The sequence below is a fragment of the Psittacula echo genome (genome assembly GCF_963264785.1).
Source record: "Psittacula echo genome assembly, chromosome: 6".
Taxonomy (NCBI): domain Eukaryota; kingdom Metazoa; phylum Chordata; class Aves; order Psittaciformes; family Psittacidae; genus Psittacula; species Psittacula echo.
Genome location: NC_137743.1, coordinates 18,725,391 through 18,741,996, shown reverse-complemented (window position 1 = coordinate 18,741,996; position 16,606 = coordinate 18,725,391). Strand labels below are relative to the sequence as shown.

Here is a 16,606-nt window from a genome sequence, read left to right as displayed (position 1 = left end):
TCATCCATCCTGTTGCCTCACAAGTAGCTTGCAGCCTGCAGCCTTGGTGGCCTCAGGTGCTGGCACTTCAGCATCGTGAGGGACGAGCTCACACTTTCTCTTAGCCTGTTGCTTCCAAGTTGACATTTGACTGATGAGATTGTTGCTTTAGAGAGTGGTCTCAGGGCAGCCATTAATGCATAATTTAGGTTTAGCCAATACAGTTTCCCATAGCTTTTTTCCAGCAATGTAAGTAGCATGAATACTTGTTTAATTTCTTACTGTGCTGAAGCATAATGTCTCCAATTTCATATGAGAACCAGTTCTTCTCTTCAGTGCCTTATTAAACATTCCTTTTAAGAATTTTATGAGCTCAGCATCAAAGTACATTATAAATCTGTCCATGGGTAAATAAAACAGTACTGAGGAATGTTAGCCAAGGGAATCTACAGTAAGATTTATTTCTTTCTCTATCCTTTCTTCCAGTGCAGAGCTTCAAGGCTCCCCCAGCAGAACTGCCTGGCCCAGAAGCAAAGCTTTTGGTTTTCTTTCCTATCCCAAAGGGACTGGCAGCTGGTTGGCTTATTTAGCAAAGCATTTAGGTGTGTTATTGAACTTCCCATATGCAGGTCTCTCTATGTAAGTCAGCATCACTCCTCAAAATATTATACATTGCTGGGCATAGCTAGGCCACCTGGGGAAAAAATAACTGATTTCAGCTCTTAGGCAAGGTGGGCCACACCTACAGGAGTTCTCTACTAAAACCAAAGCAATTCTTCCCCAGAAGCTGGTGTAGCTCTGCTCTTAGATGCAAAGTTCATACTCTATAAGGTGAATCCAGCTTTGCAGAGCTGCCCTCTCTGTGTTACCTGAGCAGATGCCAAATCAGAATAGCTCAGAAAAAAAAAAAAAAAAAAAATTATTTGGTTCCAAGTTCGTTTTGCTAAAAGCTATTTTGGCTAAATTGGAAGATTCCTAAGACCTCCTGATGCTTCCCTACTGTGATTGTTCTGTCTTAGATAAAATGCTAGTACCATGAGGGCAGGCACATATCAGTTGTTCTGATAAGAAAAGTCTGCACTTTTGGTCTGCACTTTTGGGTCTGAGGTCACTCAGATCTTTGCCACAGCAAAGAGACTGCTTTCAGGTCACTTGATCTAGCTATAAAATGGAAAATGGATATTTCTAGCAAAATTATTAGATATTGTTATAGTCTAAAGTGCCTGAATAGAGAGGAAAGTCCCTGTGTAGCTGTCCTAAGTTCTACAGTGCTCTGCACCCCTCTGAATACATGTCTGACACTAGAAACTTTGTTGGCTGCATCAAATTAACTAAAATGATAAAAATAATTTGTTTGCCTACAATTACAGATCCCTATTCACTATCATGCATTCCATATATTTTTTTCAAGCAATATCATTTATCTTGGAATAAATACAAATAAGGCCAACTTCTGCGCAGTGCTTGTCTGTTGCATAGGATTTTTGTTTGCAAGCTAAGAGGACCACAAAAAATGGCTGGGTGCTACATTCTCATCTACAATGCAAGGGCTGTTCTGGTCCACACTGAAGTTTCCATACATGGGCAGTATCAAGAAAGACAGTAGTAGCTGTGCTGCATGAGCTGTCCAGATAACAAAACCAAAAAAGGATCAACAGGATCCTTTCTTTGCCCAGGGAAGTTGTGAATGCTCCATCCCTGGCAGTGTTCAAGGCAAAGTTGGACAGAGCCTTGGGTGGCATGGTTTAGTGGGAGGTTCCTGCCCACGGCAGGGGGTTTAGAACTAGATGATCTTAAGGTCCTTTCCAACCCTAACTATTCTATGATTCTATGAACAGAGAAATGATTTCTGAAAAAAACAGTTTGTAACCTTTTGGGAGAAAGCTATTTCCCTGTTACATGCCTATAAGGTATTTATTTGGTGTGCACATGTATTGTGTGCAGTGATAGCATTTCAGATGTCCTTGAGGCTTTAAGATCTTAATCATGCCCACTACCTCCACACTCATCTGATCTTCCATCCAGGTGTTCTGTTTCCAGGTTTGAAATTGTTCTAGTTATGAGGTAGATCTGGAAAGTAAAATAGACTACCCCTGGTGAAGTAAGGTAGAAGACTCCTCCAGCTAAGTACTCTGAGATCCCATCTTGAAGACCAAAGGGCCTGGCTACAAGATACAAAGAAGTGAAAAGGAAAGGGTGAAAGAAAACCACTTGCTCTCCTGGAGAGACTCCAGAGTGATATAACCTGAGATATATTTAGTTTTAACCCCAAATAGCCTTGCTGTTGAAATGGCATCCTGTGTAATTTAATCTTAACAGCAATAGTTAGCATACATCACTCTGAAAAGTAAAAAGTGCCTATTTTTTAATTTCATAGAAATGTATTCAGTCACCACTAAAATACAAAAAGGAAAACTTTCAAATACATTTTCTGTATAGCTAAAAGCCCCCAGTGACACAGGATTGCCCTGCAGACTCAGAAATGTTGCCATCTAAATTGACATTTATCAGGTGTTAGGCACTGGCTGTACTGGCCAAGTACACAGCGGGTACATGCTATGCAAAATAATCACAGTTCCACGTGAAATAAAAGCATTACTATTTACTATTTTTAAGCAGCTGCATTATATCACTGTGTAACCATGATCTTGAGACTGACCATAAGGCAACATTTCAACAATCAAGGTATGTTAGATACAAGAAGAAAAAGAGTGATTTTCTGGAACTAACAGAAAAATGATTTTCCGGAACTAACAGAAAAATGATTTTCCATGGATCAAGAAAGACGTAAGTTAATGTTGTAAGGTTTTCTGTAACCTATGGAGAATAAACATCTCAGTTACTTATAAAGAATTGCAGAAAGAAATGGATCACAGAAGTAACCCTAGAATAAACTGCTTAATTAAAGTGCTTATTACTAGAAAATACAAAATCCAGAAAAAGTTTTTGTATGTATGCAAATGAGTGGTGCATGGTCCATTTTTTTATATTACTCAACTGTGATAAAAGCAACCATACTCAATTTTCTAATATTTTCTCATCTTTTAAATAATGTTGGCAATAAACAAAGTCTACCAATATACCAACTCTTCTTTCAATTAGGAAGTCAATTTAAAAATTGCTTTACATGTATTTTTTATGTGTGGCACTGATGGCCGTGAGATTCTGCTTTTAAAATGTTTTGATCACTATTTTTAGTAATCAGTTGAAAGGGAAGTGATTCACTTGTCTATTTGATAATTCTGTGAACCTGTATGTAAAAGGTAATCCAAGTGAAAATACAAAAATCACAACAGTTAAACAGTTTGCACTTTGGCAATGTATCAGCATTTGTAGCTCGTAAGGTCTCTTTGAACAGTGAATGAATGCAAAATAAAGATGATTCTTTTCTTACAGCCTATGTAGACAAATTACCAAAAAAAACCCAACCCTGCTGTAGATAAGGATTTAGTCTGCTACCATATTTCAGTGTCCATCCTTGCGCTAAATGCTCACTGAACCTTTGTAGTGATACACTATAGTGTAAAATCCAGTACATCCTTTGTATAGCATCTGTGAAACTGGTTAAGATTTTTATCTTGCACATACTTAGTCATGTACTACATACAAAAATAGAGACCTTCATGGCAGAGTCTCAAAATTAAGCCTGGTTAATGACTTTTAATTTAGTTTTGCAATTTAGTTTGCTGTTAAAACAGTTCAATCACAAAATTTTCTGTTTTGTTAGGCCTAATTCTGTATTAAGGTATAACCAGCTGTTGTGGTGCTTCACTTTGATAAATAGGTTCTGTTTTCAATTTACTCATGGATTAGACACTTAAATGCAGTGTGGCTGTCCACTCTGCATTCAGGTAGGAATGCAAATATGTTTACCTGGTAAATGTCTTTTGAGGTTTATCTGCTACAGGCAAAAATGTCTTTGGATGGCTCTTTTAAACATTGCTTGCAGGAATGTAAGAACTGTTTTAATGAATCACAAAATGTTTTTTCTCCAAGAATATCTCCTGCAAAATGTACTAAAACCCTCTTGAGACAGTACTACCTCTTACAGTGAATTATGAGATGTTGGAAAAATCACCCCAAAGGAGAAGTTTCTAGTTGTCATGTGTTGGTTTATCTCTGTGATAACTTACTTTAGCAAGACATAACTGTGTTCACTTCTTACAATCCTCCTTTAAAAATCCCAACTATTTATTTTTGTTGGTTTTTACCAACAATTTGTGACCATTAAAGTATGATTCTAATAACCTTTTGAACCCATTTCCTACTTTCTGTCACTTAGTTACTAATCTACATAAGAATTCATGGTAAGTCTTCAGATTTTAATGTTTTCATATCTGATTTTAATACTGCTGTAATGACATTCTTTCTTTTCATCACAATTCCTCTTCTGAATCAGTGCCACAGATTACTTTTCAGTAGGAGCCTTCCATTACAAATACTGAAAGTCATTGGATTTGATCATTACTACTTCATGGCAAAACTATAATTACTTCTTGAACCAAGTAACTGCATTGCTCAGGCTTAAGTCAAGTTCAGCCTCTTTAATTTTTTTTCCCAGACTATGGAACTAGCTGTTCCAAGAAGCCATCATTGGAATTGTTGAGAAATTGCCTCTCAAAAACATCTTGCCAATCAATGTGCACGTAGTTGGAGTAGTACACTACCACTTAAAAATAAAAATCATTACATTTACTTGTTTCTTTGACTTCCTTCACTTCATACTCTGTATGGCATTTACATAACATACTATAGGCAGCAATTTAGGTATCCAGATTAAAAGTATAGGCCTCTTATACCATCAATGGAGAGATAAAGTGCTTCAGAGGGCAATTAAGAGTACATCAGTGAGAAACCTGCCTGCTTTGTTAATTACTTGGAGGATTAGGATGCTTCTGATAAATGCCCAGGACAGATGGTAAAGATGCCTGAATCTCCCCAAAGCCTGGTTTTTTTTTTTTTCAATTGGGATGGGAAACTAATACTGAAATTTGTTAAAATAATGTCACTGGAACTGCAATTTAAATGCATTCAGAAGCTCTCATTATTTCTTGTTCCCCTGAAATTTTCTCCCTCTAAGATGATTTTTGCAAGAAAATTATGATTTCCCATCTCAGTCAGTTATAGGTTATAAATAGCCCACTATTTTTTCTTTTGATCAGCTTCAGAAAAGCTGAATATGTCATGGTTGGACAGACATTCTAGTTTACCTTTATTTGCTTTTAGCTTTTTCATGTAATTGTACCTATTTGAGATGCAAATTAATCTGTTTTGCTGGCATCTTTAGTCAATGGCCTAGTCTTTGGCCCTACTGTGCCTCTGCTGCTTGTGGCTTTCTTCTTAATAACAAATAACAATTTCTCAGGTCTCTGCCATGTTCCCATGCTGGCAGCCCACATCATTCCATTTTGCATATGTAGAGTCTGTGCTTTTAAAACAGCTCTCTGTCCTCTGACATGTTCCAGGCACTACAGAAAAACAAAAAGTTCTCTTTAAGCCCTCTTAGACATGTTTCTGTCTATCAGTCTTTTACAGCAAAACTGGAATAATTTTAAAGAAATCACAAGAGTCCTAGACTAAAGGCTTTCTAAAGGCTTTTTTTTCTGTGTAATTTCATACACTTATCTGTGCTCCTGGTATCAGGATCACAAGCTTCTACCTATCACTGAAAAGAACCTTCTCTAGTGTATCATGTGAACTGCTGTCTCCACAGCTGGTTACCAAGCTGCTGAACAGGTATCTGGGTTGCTGCATACAAGGATACAGACTTTCGATAACTAAATCACCTACCATTACAGCTTTCCAACAACTCACAGGGTATCCCCTTCTCCTAGAGGGACCATTTGGCTCTGTGTTTGCTCCTCTCTCCAATGCTCAGTGTTTCACTCTCTCCGAGTCTTCCCTCATTTACCTTTTTTTTTTTTTTTTTTTTATCCCTTATAATTCCAAAACATTTTATATTTATTCCACTTTACCCCCATCTGCTGGTAAAACAAAGCTGGCACATGTAATATACCACTAACTACAGATGAGTGACTGGCAGAGAAAAGGAATTGGCTCCTGCTTGTTTAAGATGAGTCACCAAAGTACTTGATAGATGGGATGAGAAAGGGAAACGAATGGGAAAGGGAGAAAGCAATTTCCTTTATAGATCTAGTTGTACAGACTGTACTGCTTTGATTTTGCGGTGAGCTCTTTCTTAAATTGATCAGCCTCTCTTCTCATTTGGAAAAAGTAGCTTGCACTGAGAAAGTTTCTATTTATCATTTTAAAAATTTAGTAACTAAACAATAGACCATTCTGCTTCTCTCCACAATTAACTCTTTTCTTTATAGGCATGTATGTACAACATTAATTATTACCAGCTGGGTTTTTTTTCCCAAGTCTCATCTGAAAATGCTTCAAATTGAATAAATCTTAAATCATTCTCCTTTTGGAATAAGCTAAATTTCTGAACACTTGAAATGTCATATTAATTCTAGCATTTCACTTTGCTTCCACGAGCAAAGCAAACCATTGCAGGAGCCAATTAGAAAGAGCTGAGAAATGCTCATAACATGAAGGGCTGACAGCTAAAAATTCTAAATCTGATGGACTGTCTTGCAGACTGACATGGCCAATGTCTCTGCCTATAAGCAAACTTTAATCTCCTAAGCAGAAAGAAAAAGAGTTTATTTTTAAGGCTAACTTTGTCAGTATCTAAAACAGTTCCTCTTCTCTTCCTCCTTCTTTTCTGCCCTCTAGCGACCAATCAAGCATGTTTCTAACTAAACTAGTTAAGCACACTTCAAAAACACTTTCATGTATCTACTAGGCCAGATCATGCCACTAACATAGATGAGCTGCAAAGGTAGAGGTAATGGCTGAACGTCTCTGGTAGTGGTAATAACATGTGGGTTAAGCCGCCTCTGCTTCCTCTAGACAAATTCCTATCACATATATTGGGTGGGATTTGGCACTATATTTCAGCTGTGGTTATCTAACCATATTGTTGTACAGAAGGCTGAAGAAACGGACTGGATTATACCGGGTATTTTCTCAAAAAGAAAAACAACAACCCAACATATAAATAAAAGTAGATTTATTTTGTTATGTGAATCTCAAAAGTTACTGTGAAGTCTATTAATACACCAATCCTAAAATATGCCAAGAGTCTTAGATTCACTGAACTGAAGGCTAACTGAATCCTGCTCCTACAGTATAATATTTTTCTAAAATTGTTTTCCATTCACAGACACCTGCCAAAGTTTTACACTCAAGCTATCAGGAAGCCATACTGGAAGTCAAGCAATAGGCAATACAGAATAATAGTATCTTTTTGGTAAAATGAGGTGGAAAGAATAGGTAGTTTATGTTCTTTATAAGGATCATGTTCTTTATAATCCTGCTCTTTTTCTAACTCAGATATTTTTTTCCATTAGCACTTGATGTATGCTTTTGCCAAGAAAAGAAACATTGATTTTTATAGTGAACGTGTGAAATACTGCTCTAAACTTCTTTAGAAAACCTGGGGAGCAGTATGTGTTTGTCTTTACATTTCCACAGACTATCAGATACATGGTCCCTTCTTCAGTTTTGAAATTAAAGCAGCCAACTGAATGCATTTGCTACTTGTGCTGAAGGCCTGAAGAAGGGTTTATGAACTCAAAAGCTTGTATATTTTTTCCAGCTATGCTAATGGGGCTAATAAAAGATACAAATGCAGGTCTTGCTTTCAGCCTGTGGAGCCTGCAAGTAGAAAGGGCAGTTTTCAACATGCATACTTTGGAGAAGTTGGGAAGGTTGGAGATGGCTGCAGGCCTGTGAGCCACATTTGATGACAGTTTATGCTGGAACATTATGGCTATATGCAAAGCAGCAGATGAATTATGTATGTGTGACAAAGCTGATAGACGGATTCTGCTCATAGCCTGACTCTTCCCTTCCTGCCAAGCACAGCTTGTCATCTAAGAGGTCATTGACAGAAAAGCCAGTAGGGATTATAGAAAATACATGACCAAGGCATTGTGCGTTTGTCAAAGCACATAGGTTTCGTCCCTGTGCTGGCTGCATTCTTCTGTCACACTTCAACTGTGGCTATGTGTAAATTTAGCGAACTGAGCAGAGCCAGCCAACAGATACAGGCACTGGACCTCAACCTGTTCCTGTAGCATGGGTTTGGCCTGGTACAGCTAGTAGTCTCCCCAGAAAAATTCCTGGGTATAGTTTAGGCATTAGCATGGACCAGGGACAGGCAACTTAGATGTAACTGCCTTGTTTTCAGAGACAAGGATGTTTATCAGAATGGAAGTGACTAAACTGTACAAATAGTAGCTGGTTCTTAAGCCATTTAATTTACCAGTGTAACAATAGTCTGCAAGTTCACTTGAGTTTGGAGGCACTTATCTTTCCTGCCTTTGGAACAGCATGCTACTGATCCTATTCAACTATCTTTTTAAATGTGTTTTATTATGGCATGAGTGGAAAAATACATTTCAAAATTACCAAATGAATCCTCTTCTAGTTAGTCCCATCTAGGCTCAAGCTTCCCCATCACGGTTGCATGGCTTACATGAGGGAAGGAGATGCTTTCTGTTCTCTTCCAAAACCTTGAACTGGCAAAGTCAACTAACAGTATGTAATTTATATTTGGTATGATTTCATAGTCAGTATGCAAGCACTTAACTTCCTTTTGAGCAACATATGAAATTATTAGCACGAGTCTTACACATTTCACAGGAAAAAAAAGAAATCCCTTAATAGTTAACTTGTAATCTACATTTAATTGCTGTAAGCAGCAAAGGAACATTTCTGTTCTTCTGGGACAAACTGCTAGTGCTGTATCTGACTTTCTGTGCTACAGCTCTTTTAAAATGGAGCAGGCAGCAGGTTACGACACACTGTGTGAGGAGTGGCGTCTTTTATTTTGTTTCCTCCCCGTCCTTTAAAAGTGTACTGCAAAACCGTTTTGCATTAACGTGAATCGAGTTTCAGATTCTTTCCGCAGCAGTAAGGGGGAGAGAGACGGGTACGGACAGCACTTGTTGAGACGAGTTCCGTGAAGTGGAAACGGCCAGCAGACCACTATCCTCTTCGGTGCAAGCTCACATCCTGCAGCCCGCCCCGGTGAGGAGCCTCCGCCGCGGCAGCACCTGCAGAGCACAACAGAAGCACCACTATCCGAGGTAAACCCTGCGACTCCTCAGCCACTCGGAACTGCCCGCAGGCTACAGCCGCGCTGCGCATGCCCGCTACGATCTGCCTTCCGTGCCCAGCCCCCCGGGGCGCCTGCGCAGCGAGGCCGGCAGTGGTGCCGTAGAGGTGCGCCCGGATTCCTCCGCCGCGGTGTGCTGGACCTAGCGCCCCGCCCAGCGGAGCGTGTTGGGGACTGCCGCTGCGCAGGGTCGGGGCGGTGGGGTTTGCTCGGCCGCCTCTGGCGGGCCCGGCATGGCGGGGCGGCGGTGCGCGGGCGGAGCGGCCGCCTTGGCTGAGGCGCCGGGCTGCGGCGCGGCGGCGGAGCCGGCTCGAGAGCTCTTCGAGGCCTGCAGGAACGGGGACGTGGAGCGAGTCAAGAGGCTGGTGCGGCCCGAGAATGTGAACAGCCGGGACACAGCGGGAAGGAAGTCCAGTCCGCTCCACTTCGCTGCAGGTACCGGCCCGAGGCCACCATTACCGCTTCTGTGGGAGAAAGGGGAACACGGGGGGCAGCCTCGCCAGGGCCAGGCCTGCTGTCGGGTCGCGCACCAACGCCTCCCTGTCGGCGTGGGGCCTGGCCCGCGGAGGGGCCCTGGGTGCGCTGTTCCTCGCGGGCCCCGCCGTGGGGGCGCTTCGCCAGCCCCAGTGTGCGGCCTGTGGACGTCTGTGGGTGCGATGCCCGCCCGACAACCGCGTGGCTGGTTCGGTGTCACCCGCGCGGTAGTGGTTGCAGAGTGGTAGGGGTGGCGTCTTGTTTCTGCCCTTCTGTTTCATTATTTGTTTATTTAAATGAACCTCAGCTGGTGCTGAGGACATCTGGACTGGGGTTTAGACTCTTCGTGCTGTGGCATGTGAGCTCTGACAGGTAACATGCCCCAGGTGCTTTTCACATTGATTTTAGCAGGCCTGCTCATCTTCAAAATTTCACCCATGAAGAGTGCTTGCATTTGTATCTTTAACAAATAGACTCTGTTAATTCGGGCCTTAGATGCACAAACAACTGACATCACAGAACAACTGCTTCTGCTGGCAAGAGGATAGAGGATTGTATCCCACCTTTTCAGACAAAGACCTGACTGTGACTGTTGTTTTCATGTTTGTTTTGATTTGATTACAGCATTAGATGTCAAACCCCAAGGCTGGCACGCTGCAGAAGAGAGCAGCTTCTTTCAGCTAAACAATATGGATAGTAATAAAGAATTTTGTTTCTTTACCGGGTGGTTTTAGAAAAGGTTTCTACTTCAGGTGTCCTTTCCAGTAGATGTAACATGTCTAAGTTCTTGAAAACCTCTTCAGGACAGCTGCTTTCAAAGATTTAAGAAACTTGGTCAACGAGAGGGCCCAGGAGACAAAATATCCTGTCATAGGGAAAAAATTCTGCAGCTATGTTTTTATATCCAGCAGTCCTGCACTAGTAAATGCTGAGCTTCTAGACAAATGAGTACATTTTACAGCAGGCTGTGTTTAAGGAGTTCCTCATGCAATATAGTGATCTAGTTTCTGTCTCTGGACAGGAGTTGATCTGTCTTGACTTTAAAGGACTCCTGGTCTAGAGAGAGCCTTTTCTTTCAAAACGGCATAGCAATAAGTTAATGTAGTTTTTAAACTTCCAGTGTTGTTGTGTAACAGATTGGTGTGTAAATAAGAGGCAATTGCCAGGCTTGTGTTGCTCTTCTCAGACAACTATAGGAGATGTCAAAAGTTTCTAGTTCACATGTGACATAAAAAACTTGTGTAATTTCTCAATTTGATTTTATGCGCTTCACGTAAAACTTAGCTGTTGTCAGCCTACTTGCAATAGACTCAATGTGAAAAATGGACATGCGTAACTCTTGGATTTTGGGCTTATTGTTTTTGCTTTGTTTTGCTTTTCCCCCATTATTCATAGTTGGAATAATAGTAGCTTCTTTTGTCTTCTGGCTCTAAAGGAATTACATTCCAGGAAGTAAAAGCAAAAGTGTGTTGTATTCTTGCTTTGTTTAGCCTGGGTAGCTAGGTGTTCTCAGAAGGTGCATTACAAAACTTCTCTGACTAGTTTCGTTCAGCTTCAAGACTAGTTTTATGGAAGAGGCGGAGCTGACGTATGCAGAGAGGCTTTTCTGTTGACGTTTTGGTCTTTTTTTTAGTGGCGTTGGGGGGTTTGAACTTGGGTTCCAGTTTTTAAGTCTTTTTCCAGATCTTGTGTAGCAATTTAAAGAAATAAAACAAATTCCTCTTTTTCCATGTGTCATTCTGGAAAGATGGATTTTAAAATATGTTAAAAATATACTTAAAAAATACTGCAAGCTCTCCCTAGGTGTGTGTCATTATTAGAAGTAGTACATACTGGCATCTTGGTGAAGGTTGCTCTTTGAATTTTGTAGCACAGAATTGTGTGTGTAGATAGGTTGTACTGAAACTTAAGAGCCCACCACCATTCACAACATAATAGGCACAGTCCTCTCTCACTATAAGCTGCATATACTTCCTGAAGTCAACCCTTTTCATCGCAGTGTATGTCAAACTGGAAAGTATCACAAGGGTTTAGGGACTTGTCAGGAACCAAAATGCTTTTCCCTCAAACTAAAATTCATTGAAAATATGAACGCCTTAGGCAGGGGAGAAGAATTGGAGCTCAGTTGTTTCTGTTAGCTTTTCATCCTGTCAAAATGAAGTGAATGTCAATTATGACAACAGTGACTGTATTTTTTTTATTATTATTATTCATATGCTGATACAAGTTTCTACTGTGATTAATATTCAGGATTTGTTCTCCAAAAAGTTACAAACTTTTAGCCGACAAGTGCAGTGAAGTACTCTGCTATGGTAGAAGAATGTCAGCTAGAAGCCCGAGTAGCCTTTCTGCTTTGCAGCAAGAAATAAAGCATTCATGATGTTCAGTTATCCTGCACATTTGCAAGCTGTGATACTGTTTAGTTGGTCTTTTGATAGAAGCTCAAGAGCCAAACAAAATCCCACAAAACCTCCACCCCTTAAAAGTGACAGTGTTTGCTTTTGGGTTTGTTTGGGGTTTTGTTTTTTTAATTTTTGCAGTGAACTAATGGCAAAGAGAAATTGTTGCACTAGACAGTGGCTCACTTTCCTGCGTGAAAGGCTTTCCACTCTCAGTGAAAATGAGAGGAGGGAGGGACTATCATACAGAGTTTGGCCATCCCCTCTGTACACATACACCCTTTAGAAAATAATGAGGAAATACTTCTCTTCCCATATATGGTGCCCTGTTACGCAGATGCTTCCACAAGGAAGTAAGGAATCCGTGCTGTGCGCTCAGTGCTGAAATGAAGTTACAAAGATTAGTGTGATGCAAATGATCCTCTCAACGTTAAAGTAACTACAGGTAGTTTAGGGATGTTGCTATGCTTAGGGTCTTTTCCAAGAGGATGCAGGCTTTGAGCAGAGAAAAGCTGTGTGTTGCTCATGAGCTGTACCTGTTTGAAACTATGTACTAAATAGAGGGCATTCAGGTGAACTCTCCACAGCTGATTTTCAGTCGTGGTGTTAATTCCTACTAAGGTGGACATTTTACTTTCAAAAACATGGCTATACAGCAAAGCTTTGGGGACAGGAATGCTTTCAGTACAAGAACGGGTGGTTTATCTAGCAGAGATCTGGACAGAGAATTTGATCAGATGCTTTTCTAATATGGCTAAAGCAGTTCTGGAAAACATTTTTTGGTACTGAAAGAAGATACCAAGCAGTCTGTCATCAAGTAACAGCTTTGTGTTTGCAGGGCTCTGGCACTTATGAAAAGTCACATCTAAGTAGATCTTTAAATAATGTAGACAATTTTGAGTATACATTCAAAGTAGAAACAGAATTTTTTTGAAGTTTTGAAGACATAAGAAAAAAAATCTGGACACATTTATAAAAAATAACTATTTAAATGTCTTAGTTATGAAAGCTAAATTTAAGAATGAGAAATACGCTGCATATAATTTACTGTCTAGACAGTATGACTGCATAGGTATATGTTGTATAGGCACTGATTACTTTTTTTTTTTGGCAGCAGAAATATGCATGCATGTGCAGTGAATGTGGCGTACTGTGCCTGGACAGATAAATTGTTTCTACACAGACCATATATCTGATCCAGTTTTCATCTGAAGTATGCTGAGCTCCTGGTTTTTGTTAGGATAGGTAAGGTACCTTCTGTTTGTTAAAAGATGGGTAACTGCAATCTTGAGACTCAAAAGGGAATTTGCTATACAGTATGTGGTTCTATTGCAGTCAAGGTACTAGCAAGCTAAGATTTGTATTGTTGGTAATGCACTTTGAAAACTTGAAGTATGTTGCCAGTATAGTCTTGTGACTGTTACTTGAAAACACCTTGGAGTTCATTCTGAGATTGAAAATTTTCACATAAAATTATTTTTATAATAATCAGAAATTTGTGGGGAATGTGGTTTGTTTGCCAGGCTTTTGAGGGAAAAGAAGGAAAGACAGAATTTTAGAAAGGCTTTTCTGAATACCTTTCCTGGCCTCTTTATCTGTGACATATACAGCTTGCATTCAAGATCTCTCTGAAGGTAGGATCCAGAAATTGCCTAGTAATGACAATGTTTGTTTTTGAAGGTCGAATAGTGAAGGTGAAAGTGCTTCTTGCTCCAAGATTTCGGTTGCTGACAGTTTGGAAATAGCTGAGTTTAGTGAAGAACATGCTATGAAAAAGTTCAGTTGGAACTTAACTGAAACTGAAAACTTCAGTTATAACTAAAATCCTGATGCTTCCCTCCTGCTTCTGTGACTTTGTCACTGAAATACTGTGTAGTTACTGGAATAAACTATTTCTAGCTTGTGGTTGCAGGGATTTATACCTAGCTCCTGACCTTCCATGGATGATTTGTAACAAAATTTAAATTTGCTGCAATCTGAGTATCACTGGTTTTGGCAACAGTGTGATGATTCCCTCTGAGTCAAAAACTCAAGACTTGGTTTTCCCCCAGTTCTTCAGGTTCGCAACTCAGGTATTTGAAGCAAGGAATGTCAGCCAGCTCCTGCACGTGCGGGTTATTTCCCAGGAGGTATTTGGCACAAGTTGATACGTACCCAAATATGTCTCTTACGTGCCCTAATAATCCCTAAGACCCAAAGTGACCTTCTTGAAACCTTTGAGGGATTTCTGTAGGCAGTGACCTTTAGAATGTAACCAGATGGACCTAATTTTTGCAAGCAGAAGTCCTATGTCATTCTGGCCTCTTGTGAAGATGCTAAAGAAAATGTTGATGCAGTTTGATGTCCTCATTTATCTGCTGTTATATAAATGCACAAGATACAGCTGAAATGAAACACTTGTAGCTGTAAAATTGTTCTATAAGAGCAGTTACCTTGTGATATGTTTCGAGCTCTAAGTGTAAAAGTGGGAATATTTTTTTGCTGTCCTTTAACTTGAATGACAGGTTTGTAAAATAAAATAAAAAAAAAATAAAATAAAAGGAAAAATGCTTCAATGTATAACAGCACTTTTGTGCTTCAGTCATGATCAAATATTTATAATCATTTTAGGCATTGCCGAAAATAGGCATTATGAATATCTTTAAATTACAGTTTTGCATCCTCTCATAATAAATTTCTTGAATAGAGCATGGTTTCAGATAAACTTTCTGTGTCCCTAAGGGTTTGCTTAAGTGATCATTTCTAAGATGGAAACTATGTGTGCATTATGTTATTTATTTCTTAGAAAGCAAATAGCCATGCTTCTAGTTTGAACCTGGGAGCAGTGCTGCTTACTTGCTTTTTAAAAAATATTATCAATGTGTTTCTGTAAAATACTTTCCATGTTTTGGGATCTTTTTTTAAAAAGCTTAGAATATGAATTGTACATGCATTGACTTGTAACCATTCTTAACTCTACTGCTTCCAGGGCTCACCTATTGGTCCATCCACAAACTGGCTGTGGGTTGGCAGAATATGATTCAAAACATTGTTTGGTTTAATGGTAATATAAAATAACTAAAGGAGGGTATTTTTGTCACTGTTGTGTTCTTTTTGTTATGTTTTCAAGAAGCTGTTGACTCATTGGAGCCCTATCAAGATATTTATTTTTCCAATAATCTTGAATATAATTTTTTCGTATTTATTTTAATCTAATTTTGGGTTGGTCCAAATACCTTTAGTGTATACATGCACTTTTAATAAAGAATGCCAGTTGTGATTGTTACTTGGAATGGTTACTGTTATTTAAGTTTGTTGTTTTAATCTGTGTGTGCGGGACAGGGAATTCTTACACTTGACACCTTTCCTCCCTTTATCTCTTCCAGGTTTTGGTCGGAAGGATGTAGTTGAATATTTACTTCAAAGTGGTGCCAATGTCCATGCGCGAGATGATGGAGGCCTTATTCCTCTTCACAACGCTTGCTCTTTTGGTCATGCTGAAGTTGTCAATCTTCTCTTGCGGCATGGTGCAGATCCTAATGCTCGGGATAATTGGAATTACACTCCCCTTCATGAAGCTGCCATTAAGGGCAAGACAGATGTCTGCATTGGTAATTTTCTCCCACACTTCCTGTGACTGAATCATTTCTTTTCACTGTGAAAAGTCGACAACCTTTTAAAGACCATTTTTACTCTATGAAGCTAGGATGGTATAAAGATTCAAACTAAAAATCTTTCATAAATTTAAATTCAAGTGCCAATTTTGTAAGAAACAAGTTGGAGCTGATGTGAAGTAGCTATTCTTTTTTTGTGGTTGTCACTCACAGTCAGCTGAGATTGCCTCCTGCCATTCTGTGATTGTTCCATTTCTGCTTTGCTTTTTTCTCATAAAATGTGTCTAGACATTTTTCACTAGTTAAACTGTTCACAAGTGACATCAAGGAATTCTGATGCTAAAAACTTGAGAGGGGAAATTAGGATCAGTAACTGGATGTTTCCTTTGTTGCTTGTGGCTTAGAGTAATAACATCTTATAGACTTTGTCTTGTAGAATTGTTTTCTCATGGAAAACTTTGGCATTTTTCAGTACTGCTGCAGCATGGTGCTGAACCAACCATCCGGAACACAGATGGAAGAACAGCTTTGGACTTAGCAGACCCGTCTGCAAAAGCAGTGCTGACTGGTAAGGGATAATCTTTAGATAGCATTATGACTAATAACAGTCAAATGAATGTAATACAGTATTTTGTTTTTTGTCTTTCTGATATTACTTCTCTCTTTTATAATTCTAAATAGAAATTCTCATATGGCCTTCATCGTCTCAGTCATGGGATGTGTTCTGAATACATAATTTATTGTGCTAATTCAGTAATGGACTGACAGATTTTTAGCACTTACGTTCTCTAAAGTTTTGGAAGAGGAGAATAAGTAGTGAACTTCACATAAATATTTAACAACTAAAGAAACTCCCTTTTGTCTTCCAGGTGAATATAAGAAAGATGAACTCTTAGAAAGTGCCAGGTATGCACATTTGGAAGATAACTGTAATTTAGTTATATTTTTAGAATTGCATGTAATGAATA

General features: G+C 39.3%; 1 protein-coding gene across 1 annotated transcript in view; it reads left to right on the top strand.

Moving 5' to 3' along the window:
- Positions 1-9,276: 9,276 nt before the first annotated feature.
- LOC308223209 (poly [ADP-ribose] polymerase tankyrase-2-like) overlaps positions 9,277-16,606 on the top strand; it is a gene marked incomplete at its 3' end in the record, with an annotated part of 7,622 nt that continues 292 nt past the window's right edge. Inside the window, exons 1-4 of the mRNA XM_080621962.1 lie at positions 9,277-9,607; positions 15,411-15,635; positions 16,111-16,206; positions 16,508-16,596. Coding sequence (XP_080478088.1) covers positions 9,406-9,607; positions 15,411-15,635; positions 16,111-16,206; positions 16,508-16,596 — 612 coding nt within the window. The 5' untranslated portion in view covers positions 9,277-9,405. The remainder of the gene's footprint in view (positions 9,608-15,410; positions 15,636-16,110; positions 16,207-16,507; positions 16,597-16,606) is intronic.